At 41.4% G+C, this 22,376-nt stretch overlaps 1 protein-coding gene across 1 annotated transcript in view; it reads right to left on the minus strand.

Annotated features, from left to right (window-relative positions):
- The window catches only part of LOC137783369 (E3 ubiquitin-protein ligase SH3RF3-like), a 90,034-nt gene that overhangs the window by 19,737 nt on the left and 47,921 nt on the right, over positions 1-22,376 (minus strand). Inside the window, exons 2-4 of the mRNA XM_068573261.1 lie at positions 10,872-11,147; positions 8,120-8,215; positions 946-1,254 (exon numbers count right to left, since the gene is read on the minus strand). Coding sequence (XP_068429362.1) covers positions 946-1,254; positions 8,120-8,215; positions 10,872-11,147 — 681 coding nt within the window. The remainder of the gene's footprint in view (positions 1-945; positions 1,255-8,119; positions 8,216-10,871; positions 11,148-22,376) is intronic.

The following is a 22,376-nucleotide window of genomic DNA, read 5'->3' on the forward strand; positions in this document are numbered from 1 at the left end:
AGATATGTTGGCATATTGCATTGACATGACTTTTTAGATCAAGGGCAAACACAAATTGAGAATAAATCGCAAGGTCCAGGTATATTTCCAGTAATACTTCTGTACTTTGACTTAAATGGGCAGTGTGTAGGATTTGGCAGCATTTAACTAAAACTCATCCCGTCTGCCAACTAGGTATGACATTGTGGCCGATACAAAAATGGCAATGGCCCAATCTAGAGAGTTTGTTCTCTCATACCATCCATCTAGATCTTAAACTCCTCAGATTGCTTTGGTCCCCTTTGAATTTGTCGGCTGTATTTGTTTTACTTTGAATAATCTCCTAAACTGTTTGTGTTGTAATGTGCTTGTCTGCACTTGTTTTGTGATCACTTTATCAAACAGTTAAAATACATAAACACATAAAACCAATGTTTGATTTGTCGATACTGTAGAAGCATAGCAGCCGGCGCCAAGACAAGGTCCCACTAAACAGTTTATAAGGGAAACATCAAAACAGTTATCATTTTTAGATGATTATGCACAAAAGAAAACATTGCATTAACCAAACAGCTTATCCTATTTAGGGTTGCTGGAGCCGATCCCAGCTGACATTGGGCACACATATAGAGACACACAAGCATTCACGCTCAATTTGGAGTCTCCAATTAACCTAAACTGCATGTCTTTGGACTGTGGGAGGATGCTAGAGGATGCCGGAGAACCCGGACAACATGCAAATTCCCTTGCTGTAAGGTGGCAATGCTAGCCACTACACCAGACGGACATCTTATATTACATTCCTGCGACGAGACCCAACTAAATGCTACACACTGTTCCTTTATGTAAAAGTTTTTCCTTGTAATAAAGTATTTTACATGTATCTCTACTTCCCTATTTGAGGATCAAATTACCACCACTGCGACATACTCTAATTATAGTGTGTATGTATATATGTGTGTGTACCTGGATGCGAGCTGCGGCTCTGGGGTCAGATGAGCTGATGAGGACCGGGTGGGAGATCTCCATACTGTGTCTGTTGTTCAGCTGGGCGGCCCTCTGGCTGACAGACAGCGCAGAGAACGAATGCCTCTTCTTGGCGTTTTTCTTCCCCTCGCTTCGCCGATGGCCAGAGCCATTTCCATTGGACGGGGAAGCGCTAGGGGAGGGGCCAGGAGTGCAAGGCCCCAACGGGGCGGGCCCGGAGCTCGGACCAGGAGCGTTAGTTGTCGCGGGCTTGTCGATCTCCATCAACTGCTTGCCCGTTTCATTTAACTAAGAGGAGATGAGGAGGAGAAGCAGGTGTGTGACAGAACAAAAGAAGGAAGGAAGAGAGGAACAGTTCAGGTGTTAGATTTAAGTCCTCTGTGGTTCACATCCATAACAAGATCTCCACTACTTTCCTCACTTGTTCTTGTTGGCAGCTTTTCAAAAGCCAGCAGCATAACAATCATCACTTACAACAGCTGGTCCAGCGAGCTTCCGTGTACACACAAACACCCACACATAACATAACCAAACGCGAGTCAGGATCGTTCTTTCTTTCATCATTGTGGTGTCATCTCATTTTATTCTTGATTGAAATCTGATACAGTTATTTTGTGAACATATGATATAAGTCCCCCTTCTTTCAGTACAGAGTAGTGTTTGATGGTTCTCCACTTAGGTTTCTCTTTAAGAATTTAAGAACAAAAGTAATTTACACTCTCAAATACGACCCAATCTGCCAAATTGAATGACCAAATCCCTAATTTAACAATTAATTAATCAAAAAGATCCTTGACACACAAACAACACACACACACACACAACATCCACTACGCTCTTTAACTACCAATCGGCTCCACAAAAGTGGGAAAAACTCCCCGTTGTCAGCAGAAAGTCCACACAAGTTGCTTTGGGTGAACACGTCAGCTAAACACATATTGCGCGATCTTTAATAAACTAAATGTCTCGCATTTTGTATTTGTTGATTGCAATGTTTCAGATTTAATATTCTGTCAACTTTGTATATATGGATATGTGAATGTCTGCTGATGATGCACAATTCAAAACAGAGTGACCGGGAACTTAAAGACCAAGCAACACAGTGAGGATTTGTGCAACACGCTGCATATCAAACAATAGCAATGTGCTTGTAACCTGTCATCTCACCCGTTTCTAATGAGGAAGTTTAGCTTTATTGTGTTTTTATCCTCAAAAATTATAATTGCATGTCAGGACTGGGGGATTACGGTCTCATATTTACTTTTATCATCACCAAATACATGCAAGAAATAAGCATTCCTTCTAGTGCAGAGTACACAATTAGGTATTTGTATCTAATGGTCTGCTCACAGCGCTGGATTTTAATAATGTGGTGGGCGTTTTTTTGAATTTTTTTTTATAATCAGACATTTTTCATGAATAAAGACCTCGTTTAAGGTAGCAGAGAGCCCTCTGTTACTGCATGTTTCTGGTGGGTTTTCGTGAGATGTGCTAAGTTTGCCAGGCTCTGTAACAAAGCGCTGCTGATTGGTGTAAGTGGAGCTTGTGCCATTCAGAGTTTCAGTTTGCAATTTGTTGACGATTTTGAAAGAGGTGGCAGAGCAGACAATGCATCAGTTCAGTGAGGTTTGAAATTGTGAGTAAAAAAAAAAAGACTAAAAGAGAAAAAAGGTAGACATTTCATTTTCTATTCCCTAGCATCAGATTCAACATGTCACTTGTAAAATCCAGTATTCTCGCAGTTTCATATCTGTGTCTTCTAATTTCATGAGGACCATCATCTAAAACAGGTGTGGGCAATTAATTAAAGAGGCCACATGAGGAAATGGTTCCGTCCATTGTGTTACTTACAAACTTAATTAGAGCTGCTACTGGTAAGAATACATGTTACAATAAGGCTTGAAAATAAGTCAAAAATGTCATTATATTTTTGTAACATTTCTTTCTAAAAAATGTGTCTATTGGCATAGTGTTAGGGGCCCACTGCTTTCTTTATCTGTGCAGATCATTCACAGTCTGTGGCGCTAAAGAGATCAGCTCATTTCTCCCTACCTGCAAACAAGAAATGTATCACTAATGTCTTGCAGGTCACTTCTAGCACTACTACTAGCTGCCATTACAGACTGTAATTCCATAAACCGTATCAGCCAGCTATATAGCGGATACTTGTTTGTGGCATGAAAGGATGGATGTTCCATATATGAGCTATCACAATATTGTGCCAAAGTATGTTCTGCCCTGTGGCTGTAAGCACATCTTGGTTGTAAATGTGAAAACAGTCGGTGTGTTTGACAATTATAGAGATTCGCAGTAGTTTGGGTGGGCACAAAAGCCGGCTGGCGCTCATTAATTCCGCTCACTCCAACACTCACACTGCTTCTCAATGTTCCCGAACTACCTGCTGCTTGCAATTTAACTCTCTCCACCTCCCCTCCCACATTCAGCAGTGCCATTTGGTGTGGTTTCAAGATTCTTTTTTCTTCTTTCATTTATGCGCTCATCTTCATCCATGTTGTATATCTCAGGCTCTGCTGAGGGGGTTTGTGAGCTCAGGAATAGTCTGTGTAGAGCTTGTTGAGATTTGTTCCAGAGCATCAATTGAGCAGACGCTGCCAAATTGAAACTAATTGTGAAAAGAAATAGTTAAAAGCTCTGCGTGAATGTTTAAAGTTAATGGATATTACGTTTGAGGCGAACTTTTATGACAGATGTTATATGAAAATATAAAACATTAAGGGGTGCAACATTCTACGTGGCGCTTTATGCACACTACATGAACACCAGAGGGAAAGATATTTCTCCGAAAATGCCTCAGTGAAAGTCTTAATGACGGAGGATGCTATCTATCATTACCTCTGCACACCGTGGGCCGTGTTCAACACTTGTCTCTACAGAGTAAATGCAAATTTTACACCGAAAGTATGTATTAAATGATCTCAGTGAGCTCTTACAGGGCAAAGTCACTAAGATACTGTGGGTCATTGAACTTGGCCTTTGGACCACAGTCGAACAATGTGCACACAGGGACAATAACTAACAGAGTAACAAAAAAATAACTAAATCTTCATCTTTAGCCCTCTAGCACATTTACATCGTAATCATGTCTGCTTAGCGTAACCCCAAACTCCTAAACAATCCCTGGAGACAGAGTCGAGCATTTCTTACTGTGTGTGTGTGTGTGTGTGTGTGTACACCGCCGACCCGCCTGGGCTCAGTGTTGGTGATGTTGCATTTCCATATTAATAGATATGCTAATCAAAGCCAAATCATATGCTAATAAGCATGATGGATTGATGCTGCAGAAACAACCCAGTTTGCTCTCATGGGACGGACAAGGAACACACGCACGCACACATGCACATATACAAACACACACATGCACGTATACAAACACACACATGCACATATACAAACACACACATGCACATATACACAACCACACACAACCACAAAGAAGGTCAGCGAGGAAACATACTTGGTTACTCCTTAACATAGTATATGAAAACCAATCAAGTAACTCTTGTGCTTGAATACCAGTGTGTGCCTCCACATACAAACAGCAGTCACACACACACACACACACACACACACACACACACACACACACACACACACACACACACACACACACACACACACACACCAGGTCCACCACTATTATAGTGCCCGGTCATGCTGCAGTAAAGAAGACAAGGGTGTGTGTGTGTGTGTGTGCGTGCGCCTGTGTGTGTGTGCGATAGAGAGAGAGTGAGAGAGAGAGAGAGAGAGAGAGAGAGAGAGAGAGAGAGAGAGAGAGAGATGTTGTTAAAAGAGACAATTCTTCTCTTGGCGCTTTTGGCAGAAGGAAATCTCCAAGGTCATCTATTCCGTGTTTAGCTATCTCTTCTCTGGGCTCTGTGTCTTTTGGAGGGTGGCTGCTCTCCCCAGGTAATACTAAGACTCGAGCTGATGAGCTGAGCTGATATCTGCACTGCGAAAAGGGTAAGCCAGCAAGATACATGCATGCTCATGCACACACACACACACACACACACACACACACACACACACACACACACACACACACACACACACACACAAGCAGTGGCAGGTGTGTGCCAACTCCCTCCTGCTGCAGTAAGATGCATAAAATGAAACAGGGAGAAAGACATAAAAAGGAGACACATTCATGCTGAGCCTGTCGACCTGTTGCATGAATAAACCTTGGATCCGCTCAGAGCCATCCACCCTCAATTCAAACTCTTCGAAGCTAATATCACATCCACCTGAATGCACTACAGCACCCCGAGACTTATACAGCACACTACAACCCACTCAGCACACCCACCCAACGTCAGGTGTTGTGTAGTATTTTTATAACAACACCAGCACCACGTTTCCTCATCAACAAACAGATGCAAACCCACCCAGAACCCAAAGGAAACCAACTCCAAGTACACCCACACCCATTCAATCCAGCAACAAGTGCCAACATCTAACTAAACTCACAATCAATACCTTAGTTTTTTGTTAGCTAATGTAATTATTCAATGGCAGTTTAATTAATGTTTATATCCAGTATGTACAGTAAAGACAACCACCAGACAACAGAGACATGCTGATGCAAGAGAAAGAGCAACTGCTCCCTCCGGCCAACCATTCGCTTGCTCTGTGCGCGCAGAGAGGAGGTCGGGGTAAATGGAACGGTCGAACGATCCACTTTCACTTAAACGAGACCACTGAGATGGCACAGCAGGGGCCCCGATGCAGAGGGCTCCAACAAACAAAAAAAAAACAACACACGGCCGTGTGGCAAAAAAGTTGGACTTGGTGCATATTTTTTGATTCACTTCCTGATGTCCAAGAGAGATGGCTTAGTTATGTCACTGTATGTAATGCCTTTTCTGAGTTGTCTCCTCAGAGTGTTTCAAACAGCTGTTCAGTGTTTCACCCTCTGAAAAGACTTGCAGAAGCTTTATTCCGACGGGACTTCTGGGTTTGTTCCTCTGTTCCCTTTAACAACATGCACCCGCCATCCCTTTGCATTGTTTCACCCGGCATTGTTTTTGTAACAAACAGTAGCATCCGCTATAAATTTTGCGACTGCCAATAATTTTACACACTTCTCACGCAATTTGTTTTACTTTGTTGGCGTCCATATCATCTGCAAACCCCTTATCACCAATTGATGTGTCCAGATAGTAACCCAAGCAGTCCGCATTCAATAGACAACTGATAGAAGAGGTACTTTATATCCAGTAAGACAAGCACAGATCAGCAGATGCCCAGCTGAGCCCTCCTCATTAAAGGTCCCCCTGTATACACTCACCACACAGACACACCCACACACACACACACACACTCTCGACATGCCCCCGTACCCCCGCTGTGCCAGAGTGATGGAGTGCTCTAAATTATTGATGTATCTCTATCTAATAGCAACCCCTGTGTGTCTGTGTGTGTTTGTCCGGGGCCTCTCTCAGTCTACGGCTTAATCACCATCACCTAAGAGAGACGTTTGGTCAAACAGCTAATTTCAGGGATATGACTAGATAGCCAAGAGTCCAATCCTGTGCAGGCAGCAAGCCAACCCAGAGAGAGAAAGTGTTTGGAGAAGGCAGGATGATTATAGGATGGGAAAATACAAAATAAACGCTCCATACATGAACAGAACAGTGATTTATTTGTACAGATGTGAATATCAACAGCAATAAAATGTATGCGGCATGAAGGAAAAATCATGCCATTAGTCTCTCTCTCTCTCTCTCTCCTTCTCCCTCTCTCTCTCTCTCTCTCTCTCTCTCTCTCTCTCTCTCTCTCTCTCTCTCTAATCTCTACATTAATGATTTTCTCTGAGCTACAGTACATGAATGCAGAATGCACTACACTTGTACGCTGGATCTGGACCTTGTGAGAGTCTTATTGTCTTGACAAACACGCATACGTAGCTGTACTTCCCATTTTTAGTGCGCCTCCCGTCAAAGGTTTCATCATTTGTTTCTCACAGGGCCATTAGAGAGTCAACGTATTTACAAATTTGTGGTGATGAAAAGAGAAGAAAATCATGAACAGCAAGAAAGAAGGAAACACACATCCCTCCAGATTCCCCCAATGGCTTTTTACCGCGGTTTAAAAGCCTTCAATGTGATGCAGAGCAAATTGTGCATGCCTTTTTTTTCAGTTGCACAAGGATTAAAGTAAACTATATTTCAACCTTGACAGGCGGTAAAATGTTTGCAGTGTTGAGGGTTTTATCTTTTTACTGCAAGGAAATCCCTGAAAGAAAACTCCCCCTCTGCCGACTTTCAAACAGCATTTATAATGCAATTTATATTTCTGGGGCAATTTGAATGTTTTGGTTGTGCATTCCTTCAGATAAGTGGTCAAACATAATATTCCATCCTGACACAGAAACATCATGTGGGACCTCGCTGCAGATTAACCTACAAGCAGCATGTTATACGGAGAATAATGTACACACAATGCTGTCTGAGTTCAATTGAAATGTCTTATATTAAACATGTGTTCACCTTTTCATACTCCAGACAGTGTCCAACCTCTCCTGAACCCGGGTCAGATAGCACATGATACTCAGTCGGTCTTAGATAAAGTACGTCTGCTGACACTGAAGGACTTGAACACATTGTCATCTATCTAAATTGATTTGATGGTGATAACCAGCTCCTCTGTTACATCCTGACCTCAGAATGAGGTCAATACTCTTCTCGGCATCAAAATGTATCAAGAGCAAAGGTATGAATAATAGCAGGAGCAGTACTTTTGGTGAAAACATAACATACAACATTGGCTCAGAATACCTTTAAATTAAAGCACATTTGAAATCAGGGAGCGTTAATTGATTATTTGGTCAATAGGCTATTATTTTTGTATCCACTTTTGTGATTCATCCATTCTTAAAATAAAATCTGAATAAACCTGCTTCCTCTTGTGAATAATGAGAAAGCCAAACAACACTGATATCCATAGTTGTGTCATATTTCCACAGTTAGAGAACATGTTTTTAAACCTCCACTCTCAAAAGTAGCAGTATGATAAACGACAACCGTGTAATACTGATGTTCTTCTTGCAACAGCCCTCAGCTTTTGCAGTATTTATGCGATAGCCGGATATGTGAATAGTATGTGTGAATCGGTGTTATGTCTGTGGGTTTACCTCCACATAGAGAATGGGGAAGATGCCAATCTTGTCTCCCAGCATGCCTTCTGCCCAGTTCTCGTCCACTCGCCTGATTACTGTCAGTACCTCATCCTGGAGAGAGGGGAAATGAGTGAGACTTCACACATTGTAGGTACACCACGTGTGTCTGCATAATAGCCTTTTAGGTGATTTAGTAGTTGGTGATTTTAAAATCAACGAAATAAAATGAAAGGGTGAACTAACAGATACATGTGTCTTCTGTTTTCCCCTGTTGCTAAAACACAAGCTTTTGTTTGGAAACTGGCTAAAACAAAGCATCACAAACGCTTTGCGAGTGGCTGTTTGGCACCCGGAATGTTTTTTTTTCCTGCTACCTGGAGCTATAAATCACTGCTGATATGGTCAACTTAACACTCACAATGTGCGGCTAAAACTTTCCTCATCATTTTTATGGATTGCTCAACCAAAGAATGATGCCAAGGGTGAAAAAATAAAAATAAAAAAATGGTGTTCTTGGAAGTTGTAGCTCATTGACTACAAATTGTGCACGCGTACGCTTCCAGTTTGATAGGAAACTACTCGTTTCACTTCATTTCAGTTGCCTTCATTTTTACCATTTAATATGCTCAGCAATAATATAACCTTTTTCACCACACACACACACACACACACACACACACACACACACACACACACACACACACACACACACACGCACACACACACACACTTCATCATGAAAGTGTTTTTCCCTCTGCTGCTCCTCTCTTCACACGAATACGAAGGTCTTGGTTAGACCATTAGGGACGACAGTGATAACGCTGCTAATTCACTGTTGTGTATTAGTCATACTGAGTAATTATTTCTCACAAGGGGAAAAAATATCACAAATACTGGTTTCTGCATGACAACACGCATACAGCGCGCCGCAGGGGCACGCGTCTCAGCGTGAGTGTATGGCTTTGTGTAATCTTCAAACATTAATCTGTTGATTAGTTTAGCCCTGAAACGCAAAATAACGTGAACTTTGAATGCCTCGTCATTATCTGCTAATCCGGATGTAGAGCTCAATGTGTTTGAGACAAGGTTTCTCCTGTAGGACGATGCTTTGCTGTGATGAGTCCTAAAACACCTACAGTGAAGTGTACAGTACACCGTAATTTAATAATCTTTCTCTCTCCACAGACACACGATTACAATGCGGAGATAGAATGGATGTGCCGAGCACAAATGAGTCTGTGTAACAGCAGGCGCTAAATGATAAGCTTTGAGGAACAGAAGAACACGAGGAATAGAAATGACTGTTTACACCTTACCCGGCCGGGATACACACTTCTGAAGGAATGCGTAATCTCTCATGTTGTCCATCCCTTTCAAAGTATCATTTTAGAGACACTTTTACAAATGGGGATGATGTTTTAGGTGATTTTGGACCACCTCAGCAAAAAAAAACTGAATACTGATCCAAGTCCAATTTGTGTCAATTACGTTTCAAAAACAAAAGGATACCCAATCCAGTGTGGATCCGCATACATCAGAGAGAGAGAGAGAGACTGGCAGAAGCACTAGGATCTACGAATAAACACTCTTTTCTCAGGAAAAGCAGAAATTTGCCATATTCTTGCTCTTCTCAGTTCATAATTTAAATCTCATGTCAAAAGAAATATATCTTCTCCTGCAGAATTTGCTGCGAATTGTTTCCCACACAGGGACGCAGACCTGGGACCCGCAGAACAACTTAGGTTCTGAGTTTGTGTTGCTCACTAAGAACCAAGAGGACCCATAGAGACATAGATGGAGGTTGCTCCTCGACAACAGCTAGTGAAAATATGTTTATCATTATTACTTTGATATCTGATGTCCCACCAGAGAAATCATCACTTCACTTTGATGATAATGTATTACACAATAAATAATACTCACAATATTCCTAGATGGACAGCAAGTAGCTGCATGTAAGCTTCCAGTGAGAGAAAGCAATACACTGAAATAATTCTCATCTTAATGAGCTATAATACTCTTGAGTTTTATGCTGGTTGAACTACTTTTTTAGTGTTATTCTTTTTTCCAACTTCTCGGTAAATAAATGGAAGAATTTGATTGCAAACATAAAATATAATGTGCTTGAAAGGTGTTACAACAAGACACAATAAAGCAATTATACCAACTCATTTTGAGTTAGGATAAGTATAATCCTCTGTGACATCACACAAAAAAGAAAGTTCAGATTTTAATCACTTTAAAATACTTTTAAGTGACAAAAAATGTATGTTCATGCAACAAAATGGGACTACTCAATAACAAAAACATTACTACCTTATGTTGAACAAACACACAAATTATTGTGAACATTCATACTTTTTTTTGTTTAAGTTTGCTCTATGAATGTGAAAGCTGATCACATGATTTCATAAACAAAACACAAACTAAAATATGGAGTAAAAAAGAAAACTTCAGTTCCTTTGGGAAGGCAGCATGCGGATGATGTACTTTTGACCTGCTTAAATTCTGAGGACCGATATGAAGAGTAGACTTAGTCGTAATAAATTATTAGTGTCCTACAATGAACCCCCGCCTGCTTTAACACCACAGAAAGTGTTTTCTTCTACCATGATATTTATGCGGTTGTAAATTCAGCCACCCCTGTAATCTCCTTACACTGATTCATCTGTGAGGCTCGGCCCAGCCATTCAACACAGAATGTGTTTGTTCTGTGTCTGACATAAAAACGTGTCCTTAAGTGAGTGTGTGTGTCTCTGTGTGTTACCTTGCTGAAGGCCAGACAGTCTTTATCCTGGTCTTTATCTTTGACCTCAAAGTCGTACAGCGCTTTGCCCTGGGGTGGAGTTTGGCTCAGGGGACGCAGCAGCTGGATGTAACTCGCAGGCAAGAATCCATGGCAACCGTTGAGCTCGCCGTGGTACCAGTTGTCGTCCACCTTGCGTCGCAGGATGATGATGTCGCCCTTTGAAAATTGGAGATCGCCTGGTTCTTTTCCTTCGTAGGAGTAGAGGGCTTTACCACAAGGCAGCGCTGGGATGTTCTGAAAAACACACATTATAAACATACACTTACAAACAGAGGACTTATGTGCATCAAAACAATCCTCATGTTGCTCTAAAAATCCTTGTGTTGCTCAAGATGGTGAGCTGCACCATGATGGTCCATAGCGGGAAAACAGTCAATTGACCTATCTAAAATCCAGGCAGTGATGGCTTTCATCCTGGTGTCTGTTCAGTGTGGCATTGCTGGTTGGTATTGGTTCCCAAATTGGGGGTTGAGACCCTCAAAGGGAAGCCAAACTAAATCACAGTTGTCATAAAATAAACAAAAAAAATGGTTTAGATTTCTGTTCAACAACATCTTTTATGATTTTCATATATTTGGATACATTTTCTTCCTCTATCATTTATGTGCTCGTCTTTTCTCTAAAAAATGCATTAAGAACATAGCCTGCGTTTGTCTCATGTCCTTGATAACACAACACAAGCCAAAAAGGTTAAGAACCACTAGGTTAGAGTACTCCTGTGCTGTTTTAGAAACCTTTGTTATCTTACAATAAACCAGAAAACAGGGTCTCAGTGAGAATAGGACATTATTCTGTAGTTCACTCCCACAGAGCAATTGACGTAAAAGGTGCATTAAGTGTATGCATGAAGTGTATGCAAAAGAGCAGCTTTAAGTGTACGCATGTTTAGGCCTCTGCAGAGGATTTAAATAAAGCAACGCCGTCAAGACATAGTGCTGCTGTGTTAAAATGTTGCCAGATACCTCACACACCTTGAGGCGGACAATTTCCTGAATTTACAGTGAACTGAAGTTTCATAATATTCTTCCTCATACAGTAAGTTGGGAAGTGTGCCTTTTGTGCCAGCTCTGGAACAAATCTGTTTCAAGTCTGTTATGTAACAATATGAAATGTGTTGAATAGGTCTATTCGCCATGTTTTCTTTTCATACTCTTTTCTTCTCTCTTTTTAAATTTGTAGTGACTGATATTTGAATGAAGGTACAAATGAGGCCATGAACCCTTCAGTGATCAGTAAATTCATTTAGAGAAGGATAAGAATAAAGTTTACAGGGCAAACTGATTTTGAAGCAACTCAAAACAGTGGAAAATTCAATATGTATCAAACTGTCGGCCCTGGAGACACATTTGTAGAGCACGGATAGTTGCGTATGTGCTCCAAGTGTCATTTTATCATCCCCTGCAGTATGTGAGATATGACTGGTTATTAAAATGTTTGCCAGGTAATTGCCGCTCCCACCTTGGGCCAAACACAGTAATTTAGAAAATGCCAGACCAGTGTGACACATTACTCCCTGGACTTTCATCAAATCCAGGTCTGCGGTGTCTCGCTTGTCAAATGTGAAGGACAGATGCGCAGTGACCCATTTACCCTGCACAAAGCCATGTTTTACGTGATGCTGTTTGAAGGAAATGATTGAAATGTTGAATTAATTCCTGTTAAAGTTCTATTAACAACAAGTGCAGTATTGATACACTTTTACTTGACAGTGTACCAGGTGCAGCAGGACTGTCTAGCTTTGGCAGCTCTGCTGTGATGTATATGTTCGCAATTTGTAGGCATGGGGGTGTAAAGACTTAATAAAAACGAGCCTTTCCTTTAACACCCTCCTGTGTGTGTCTTCCCAGCGTCTCCTGATTGTTAATTTCCTTCACCTGTTCTCGTTCCAGACTCCTCCCCCCTCGTGTGCCATTGCCCTGTGTGATTGTAAAGCCCCACCCTCATTGTTTCCACCTGTGCCTCGTTGCCTGTCTTCACCCATGTATTCAGTATTTGTCTAATCACCTGCACCTTCCCCGTGTATTTAAACCTTATTCTTCTCCCCCTCCTAGTGTCGGTTTGACTGTTTACGTCTCTGTGTAAATCCCGGTTGTTGATCTCCGTTGGAGAATAAAGTTATGCTGCACCATTGTCAGCGTTTGGGTCCACTCTGTCTGAATCCACCCCGTGACATTTTCTCTTACTTTATTGAAAAGTAATTCCAAGACTAAAGAGCAAATCCCTAAACTAACTAAGTTACATTATTTTGTGGGCTTACGGGTTACATATAAAAAAGACCCATTGGTATGAGGACATATGAACATTAGCAGCTTCGAATCCATTTTTCATTGGATTCGTGGTAGTTCTGACTTCATTAACGTGTTGCACAAAAAACAAAAACTTGCAATAGTTACAATTTAGGCATCAATTAAGAGTTAATTTAGATCAATTGGTGAGATTGGATGTCCAATAAGTGTACAGTTTTTAACCTGCAGATGACACAAATGCTACATTTTTACCCAACATTGACATTCTCCACCAGACAAAACCCCAAACAAACACTACAGCGTACGACACACACTTAATATACTGAACATGTTCTTGAAGGAGACAGGTATTAAAAGGGAGTTTATCTTTAAGAAGATCCAGGTAAACAAACAGTAGCACATCACATAACAATGCATGAAAGGAAAACAACTTATTTTCTTCCTAGAGAAGGTGTTTACAAAAACACTAATGCACACATATATCCACTTTTTTTATACACACACTAAGAGGTTGATTCTCCCCAGATGCTACACTGAGGAGAACAGCCCAAGGCTCCACTGCATGACTGTACTGAGATCAGTAGTGATGCAATATGAGGAAACACACTTGTCATTTTTAGTGTCTCACACCCGGATAAAATCTAGACCCTAAACCACGCATGTGTCTCTGTTGCCACATCACAATATAATTGCAATCCATCTTATTTTTCCGGCTACATGCAAATCATCCTTCCTTCAGTCCAGCGGGTGGTGGTAATGCCCTTGGAGCTGTTCATGAGCTGCCACAAGTGCAAATAACTTGTGCACTTTAGAAGTATATTCACACCATTCAACAGTCAGCAATAAAATCTAATAAGTGATGAATTATCCATAAACTAACACAAACACATTAAAGACTCCTTAGTATTGACTATAAGTAAGACCAACGTTTTATCGGCTCCAACACCGCCTCCTCACCCATACAGATTTATGCTCTCTCCGTAGTCACACTTAAGAGAAGTCAAGCTTACACATGTGTCTTGGAGAGACGGATTAATTCTGATCTTTTCAACATCTGGCTTGAATGAGTCTCAAATCACCTCAAAACCACCTCCCAAGGTGGTTTGTACAATTTGATTTCAATATGTCTTGGACACAACTGCACTTCTTGATATCAGATAGCTCTACGATGTGACTAAGTGTACTTGGGGTCATTGTTGAACATCTCATTTTAAAACCATGAATCTACTGCCATAATAGTCTCCATTCATCTGGTATCAGACTTTCCACAAGATGTTGACACATGGCTGCAGGGACTTGCTCCCACTCAACCAAGAGAGTGAGTTCAGGCTCCGATGTTGGTCAATAAGGTTGTAATCATTGTTCCAATTCATCCCAAATGTGTGTGGTTAAAGGTTAGGGCTTTGGGCAGTCAAGTTCCTCCACACCAAACTAGAAAAAGCTTTTATTTATGGACCTAACATTGGGTGATTGTCATGTTGAAACAAAGGGGCTTTCCATATACTGTTACACAATTGGAATTGCATTATTGTTTAACATTAAGATTTATCTTAATAAAATTAAGACGACATAGCTCCAACCATGAGAAGCAACCTTGGGCCAAAATACACAAAATGTTTGGACAAAGAAGGAAAAACAGAGACGCTGTGTGTGTGTGTGTGTGTGTGTGTGTGTGTGTGTGTGTGTGTGTGTGTGTGTGTGTGTGTGTGTGTGTGTGTGTGTGAGAGAGAGACAGAGAGACAGACAGACAGACAGCAAATTGAGAAAAGGAGAAAGACAAACAGACGTAAAGGAGTAGAAAAGGGGGCGATGACAACAGAAGCACACTTGTGACTGTATCGTCTGTGGTTCAATTACCTGGAAACTCTGTATCATAACAATTACATTTATATGCTACGAACATAGTGGCAAGGAATCTAATTTGTTCCTGATTACATTCACAGGCAATAGAAGCTGTTATATTTTAGCACCACACAGAGGTCGATTGGAGGGGGTGTCATGGTGGATAGCTGTTTGTCTTCCCTCTTCTTTTCATTCCCTCTGTTCTCTTCCCCCAGGCCAACAGGCTGGGATGACCTCCTGGAGGCTGCTGGAGGGCCTCATCAGGCAACTGCTGGGTTTGCCGCTCCACGTCAGGAGGAATGAGGTCGCTGAGTTCGCTGCCGAGGGCATCAGCTGATGCTGGGGGGCAGGCTGCTGTCTCTCTCTCCACTGAGCCTCAGGCAGGAGGGTCAAGCTGCATGAAGGAGGCCTTTATTTTTAAGAGGAAAAGCTCCCACCTGAATCTCAACAATGATCCAACTCAGCTGTTTGATTTGATTTTAATCCTGGGCATAACAACTGTATCACTGTATAACTGGTGAGGAAATGCCTTATTTCTATGGATCGTAATGCCTGTCACTACATCGGATGAAATCATGCAGGTTTACAAGAAAGCCCTTCAGCTCAGACTTTAGTGGGGCCTCCGACTCAGACCCACATCCGGCTTTGTTGCCGACTGAGACTTGCAGTCGCAGCTCCGGTAGGAGCTGGAGAGCTTTGTGCTCCGCAGCGGCGTCTCCTCCTCTTCGGGCCACGAGTAGAGCTCCGACCTTGCTGCTCTGATAGTCCACGCAGGAAGCCAATAACAAGGCCATGCTACTATAGGCCTGGGTCTGCTGGGTCATACCAAGACCAGGACTGCGCAGGACAAACTGTCTGACACTGCTTCAGTAAAATTAGGGGTTTCCCCAGGGGAATCTGGTGCTCGGAAGCGCTACCACTTATATTCACAGGGACTACCAAAATCAACACAAAACTAAAGTTCCTCATAGTAGCTTTAATGTGCACCTCTACTGGTATCACTCCTCATTAAACATATAAACTTTACTTCAAAAAAATGATGAAAGGCCTTCAGCTTTTAGGTTGTAAATGGGAACACTCATCTTCTAGGTTAAAATGTGAATAATTCCGACAAGACGTGTTGCCACCTTACCGGAGCGTTGGCTCTTCAAATGAAATAATACATGAAACTATTAAACTTTGAATGTCAGGTAAAAAGATATTGTATGACTTCAAAGATGTTTCGGAATGAAAAATACCCTTCCACTTTCCATCTTTTCACCCTAATTTTTTTGTTTTAGTTGCTACGCTACGTCACTATGATGGTGTCGGTTCTTGGCTTCATGTCTTTATAGCGTTGTAAATGCCCTTTACCACATGCACTTTGCTTTATAAATGCTCTGGCAAGTATACTTGTTAGCAATATGTTTGGAAAAGACCCAGAGTCAGTGTAAAATGTACTAATAACTTGGCAGGAGCTGGTAACATTTCTGTAACTTTTCCCTCACGGCTAAAGACAAAATGAAAAACAGCAACATGAACAGATACTGCACGTGCAAGGTTGTCATGTAATCTAGACATGTAAACATCTGCATGTATATAAACATATATCCACACAATTCAATATATACTGTATTGATAATGTTGTGTTTCTGGTTCCACTTTCTTAAGACAGAAGTGTAATGTATTTCACACTGAATTGTCATTTATATGCAGAGAGAAATATAATCCATTAATAAACCATTTCATGAATGAGGATAAACCAATTCCAGCTGCTATTTTGAAGAAGAGATATTTTCTAAAGCTGTCTTATTCTTGAATTTCTCCGTGTTGCTTGTTGCGGAGCAGGGTAAAAGAAAATCTCCTTTGAAATCCGTTTCCAGCTTTAATCTAACTTTGTACAGCATGACGATCCAGGATAACTGCTTTACCTTAAGAATAAACCGCATGTGAGAATATTAGGATTTAAAATGAAAGCCGTAACTTATCTATGTCTTGAAAATTTGACTGTGGTCGTGTCTGTCAGGCTGTGTCAAATAGGCAACATAATTCTCTAAAATATTGATGGTAAAATTGAGGAGACAATTAATCGTTGCGTTGTGTCGACACTGATTTAATATCTAGTTGTGCTGCAAAGAAAATAATCGGTCATTTGCCTGCGAGTTTTAAATCTATGAATGGATCAGGCTGGGAGATAACTCATGTCATGTGTGTCACTCCTTTCAGATTCCCCAAAGTCTTTCTGCTGGGCTGCCACCAACGTGAGAATAGAAATGAATCTAAAACGAATCTAACCAGAAGAGTCATTTCATGTGTGAAATAAATGGAATCGTGTGAACGCCAAAAGGAGTTTATTAGCGTTGTACCTGTCAGTGGCACAGTATTATCATCAGCCAGAGCACGCACGCACACACACACACACACTCACGCACACACGCACACGCACACACACACACACACACACACAGTTCTTACGCAGAGTGCTCGCTCACCCCTGTGGTGCGGTAATTAGTGTTTGCGGATTTCTGTAATGGGCAGAAGGATTGTGTGTGTAGGTGTGTGTGCATGTGTGTGTGTGTGCACGCGTATGTTCATGTGTGTCTCTTGCCCGTAGGGATATACACACAAACATACAATTCCCTCCATCAGCCGCGACTGAGACTCCCATCTGTTCAAGTCTGTCAGTGTGTGTGTGTGTCCTCTGTAGCCATAAGGTACAGGGAGGTGACTTGTCCAACATGGGACTGTCTGCTCCATTCAACAAGGATCCCAAGACACACACACACACACACACACACACACATACATACACACAATGGTGGACCATGTGACTTGGTCGCTTTGGACATTTAGAGCGACTCTGCATGTGAAACAAGTATTTCAGTATTGATGCATTACCATTATTTAAAAAAAAGAATGTGTACGTTTTTTTGAATGTTAAAAACTTGAAGCCAAACAACAACTTACACTAAGTTAAATTGAGAAATCTGACCGTAAACTGCACAATTCTTTGACGCTCGTGATGACACAGCTGAGTGCAACGCTGACCCCCTACTGCCTCTCTGTGGCCAGCGACACAGTAGGTTGGGTTGTTTGTCTCTGGGGAAAACTGTTTGCCCACTTTTATTGTTTTGAACAGTGTGGTTGCCTATCAGCAAACAGCTAACAAAATCACGCACACAGCTGACAGCGTTGCTGCCGCTCAGTTGCTACAGAGACATGCAAACAAAAAACACCTCCGATACACCTGCTGTCTGGACGGGGTGTTAGCCCGTTGTGGGTTGTGGTCATTCAATGACACAATGCAGCTATGGTCGTTGCAGACACACCTTGCAGTGAGATTTGCACTCTATTGTGTATGCCTATCAAGTCTGCTTAGTTTTTCTTCTTGGTCCTGCATGTTTGTGTCTACCTTTCTGAGACTAGATTCACTTATTCTTAATATATTTCCAATTTCACTGGGAGTTTGCACGCTGTCGTGATGTAATTATCTCTGTCTGTAACTCTGTCTATAATCGCATCAGCCTCAAGTAAACATTTTAAGTATTAACACTATGTTCTCACCGTTCTTTATAACACAAGCTATAATTAACACTGTGTCACCTGCATTGGTACATTGTTCTCCAGAACACAGGATACACCTTTAAATGGTTTCTCACCTGCCTCCTTCAGGTCGGAGGAGAACAAATAGCGACGACATTTTAATTGACTTTATTTTTTCCACGTTCACATAAGCAGGAGGAAACAAACATACAGACCCAATCTTGAACACGCACCACACTCACACACCCTTATAATAGGATTAATGAGTCTGTATGCCACACACTCACACTCATGCTGGGCTTATTAAATCAATAATTAACAGCCTCCCTCGTGAGAGTCAGCGAGAAGCAGTTTCTTCTGCTGGAACACACGCAACATCCACCACTTTTATCCTCGTCAATCCACAGTGACAACACTTACTTTGAGTATTCATCGAATGTAGTCGTAGACTATCAGACGAATCAGGAAAAAGTACATTTGTATTAGTGCTGTTTTTCAACTAATGCTGCTGCTAGTGGTGCTCTAAGTTACTTCAGGCTAATATTGATCAAATTTAAAACTGAAAGGTTTCTTGTTAAACTCAAAACAGGAGCACTTTGTAAAGTAGTGCGGGTTCCTGGTAGCTGATAGCTACATTATAAAAAGTATCCATGTATCGATAAGAATTGGGAGAATGTTTCCCTTTTAACATGATGAAAGAAGTTTCCGCTGTAATAACTTCCTCATCTACTCACTTTGTTTTTGTATCTCGACTACAGTCACAGACAAATGTCACTTTAAGATTCTGAATAAATAAACTGAACTGACGTGAATGTAACATAAAAAGCCACTTGGTGCCTAATGTAAGGGATCAGTTGTCAAGCAGATTCTGTTGAATGAACCATTTGCATTTTAAACCACCTTTTACAGTGTACAGAGGTCTATCCTTTAATGTTATAGTGATTTGATTTGTTTTTTTCTATTGTTAAATGTCATTTCCGGCAGTGTAGAGCAAAGCATTTAATATACATACTAATTATACTTGAGTAATTGTAAGTAACAATAGCTTTATATAACAATACCACAACATTATGTTTAATAAGGACATTAAGTTCACTTGGCAATTACCTCCTCAGCTGAGACAAATAATAATGTGTCCTCCGAGCGCTTTATAGCTACTGCATATCCCCTGTGCACCCAATTGATGGATGGATTATATTTACCGTATAGGCTAACAAACAGTATATCACAACCAGGTTAAAAAAAAACTGAATTGTGCCTGAACAGGTTTTATTTTTTGTTCACTGGCAACAAATGCTAACAAGCGGATATTTTTAGCCACAATAGCAGCCTGTCCACCAAACAACATGCACTGCCATGAAAATATGGAACAGATATTCCGGGTGAATCCTGCTGATTTGGTGACTGTAAGAGCAGCTTGTGTCACCTTAGTGTAACGTAGTACTGAAACAAATTTCTAAAAAAGTATTTAATGCAATAGTTCTTCTAAAGCAGTGTGACTGGTCATTGAAATGGAATGTGTGTTACTATAAATGGCTGATATGAGGGGAAATGGAGCTCATATTATCAGTGGAAAACAAAAGAATGTCCTATATCTCATGGTAATTAAAGCTTGCCTCATTAACCAGACGGGTTGAAAGACCAACAAGACTTGTCTGGTCTCTCTTTCTGAGAACAATTTCCCTCAGGGGTATGTCTGCCCGCCTTAGAATATCAATGGCCATCAATAGACATAGTGTGCACAAGACTGACTCTATCAATTCTACACAGCTTAGCCACAGCATAAAAACTTAGCTGGAGAACATCATATACCACGCTGCATGTGCTCGCATTCAAATCAATATCAATTCCATGTTTGTGCATTATGATTTAAAAACATGGAAACTTCTGATAGGACGGCTGTAACACACTTGGGAGGGCTGGTCCATCGGCCCGTGCATCCAGCAGAAAAGCAAAAACGGCTACTTTCTCTTTCATGCCTTTCCCTTGACCTCCACTAAATCAATCAACATTTCCACTCAGCACTTGACATCGCGTTGCCTTCAGGCCATGTCCCCCTCCGAGCTACTGCAAAGGTCGAGAGAGCAAGTGTCTGGACGAGAGTTTACATTCATAAAAGTGAGCACAGACTCTCACAGGCAGTTTGAGCATTAAAAAGAGAACTCTTGCTTTTGCTCAAGCTGCTTTTTCAACCATCTGCAATTCACTTAACCCATTCCAGCAATACACGGTTAATAAAATAGCTGCTGTGAACACAGATATGCGTATGAATCAATTTATTGATGTATTCGTAAGGCAGAATGGAGGACACTCTTAATCAGAAGGTGACATGGAGTATGAAATGGTGGTGGCTGTTGTTGGGGTTGAAGCTGTATTGGGTGAGATTGAGGCTTTATTGCTTGGTGGCCGTAACACTGCTGTGACCAATAAGGGAAAACATGTTGAGTTGCACCTCCTAGCCACAGTAAATAGTCCTGACTCAGACACCAAACCCTTCCTTATTCCAAGTCATTTTTCAACGTGCAGTTGTTCTCCTAATTGAAAATTGAAAAAGAAAGTAAAATGAAACAAATAGAGAGCTGATCCATTGTGTAAATCTAGAGAAGGTGGTTTTAAAATATAAATGGACACCATAAAGCATGATGTATCTGCACGCTGTGCTGCAATGTTCTCCGGTGGGGTCAGGAGTCACTGCTGGAGCCCCCTGCCCTTTACAAGCGACTGACTGCTATAACTAGAAGCTGCCTCGTCCCTGGTGTTGCCCCTCGGAGGGAAGGAGACACGGATCCGACGGTGGATGAGGCTGCTGCAGTGAACCACATAAACCTTCTGTTTCCTTGAGCATGAAGCGTGCACCGCATTACAACATGGGTTATTTCCTACATAGCTCCTGAGACAAGCATTGTTTAGGCCTGGATTTGCCCACTGTATTATTTCACTGCTTTGCCAACAAACGACTTGTGCTCACTTGGGCTTCAACAAAGCATACTTTTAGGCTTGAAGTCTAGAGAGGGAAACTTTAGCTTCCAGCTTCTGTTCCAGAAGTCAGAAAAGCTCATTACAAACTTTACTATCACGGTTGTGCCGTACATTAAAAATGAAAAGTATGATAAATGAATGCGCTCTCGGGTTTTGCACTGTGGCACAAGGCAGGTCGCCCAAATACCAAACTAGCAGGTGAAGAAACAAAGAACCTGGGTGATTCTGAGGAAAATGACACTTTGCCAAAGTCACGTTGGACTAATATGAAAAGAGTCCAATATGGTAAATATTACATACTTGCATTCACATCCCTGAGGGACCGTCATGTGTCAACACAGTGTTTACATATTGAGCCAGAAATGCGATAATATGTAGATATTATTTCAACATGTGCACAACTTATCACACGCCTGTATATTAGTGTAAAAGGGAGTATCTTCAAATACTCTGCATGGCTATCACATGTGTGTGCCGTCTGTTCACAACTGAGACTTTTTAATTTTGAAGTCTGACTTAAAAGTCAATGTGGTGTACCTTTTAAGTTAAGTGAGCTTTGAAGGTGAACTAAATGAATTAAAGGAAGTACATGGTCTTGTTGGAGTACTGGAACTCTTCCGTATCCTGGATTCCCTCATCTGTCAACTCTATTGCTCGGAAAAACACTAACATTCCCACGGCAAGCCAGAGTGTCTGCGTGTATGTGTGTGTGTGTGTGTTTGTGTGTGTGTGTATGAAGGATGGTAGATGGAACAGGATGTTCCACTCCACTCATATTCCCATCCATTTTTCCAGCACCAAACCATTTTCTGTCCCCTGTAGTCCATCTATTCACCTCCCTGCAGACACTCACACACTCTCTCTCTTTAACTGT

Source organism: Clinocottus analis, unplaced genomic scaffold (assembly GCF_023055335.1).
Source record: "Clinocottus analis isolate CAN_PGR_092001 unplaced genomic scaffold, fCliAna1.0.p SCAF_12, whole genome shotgun sequence".
Taxonomy (NCBI): Eukaryota; Metazoa; Chordata; class Actinopteri; order Perciformes; family Cottidae; genus Clinocottus; species Clinocottus analis.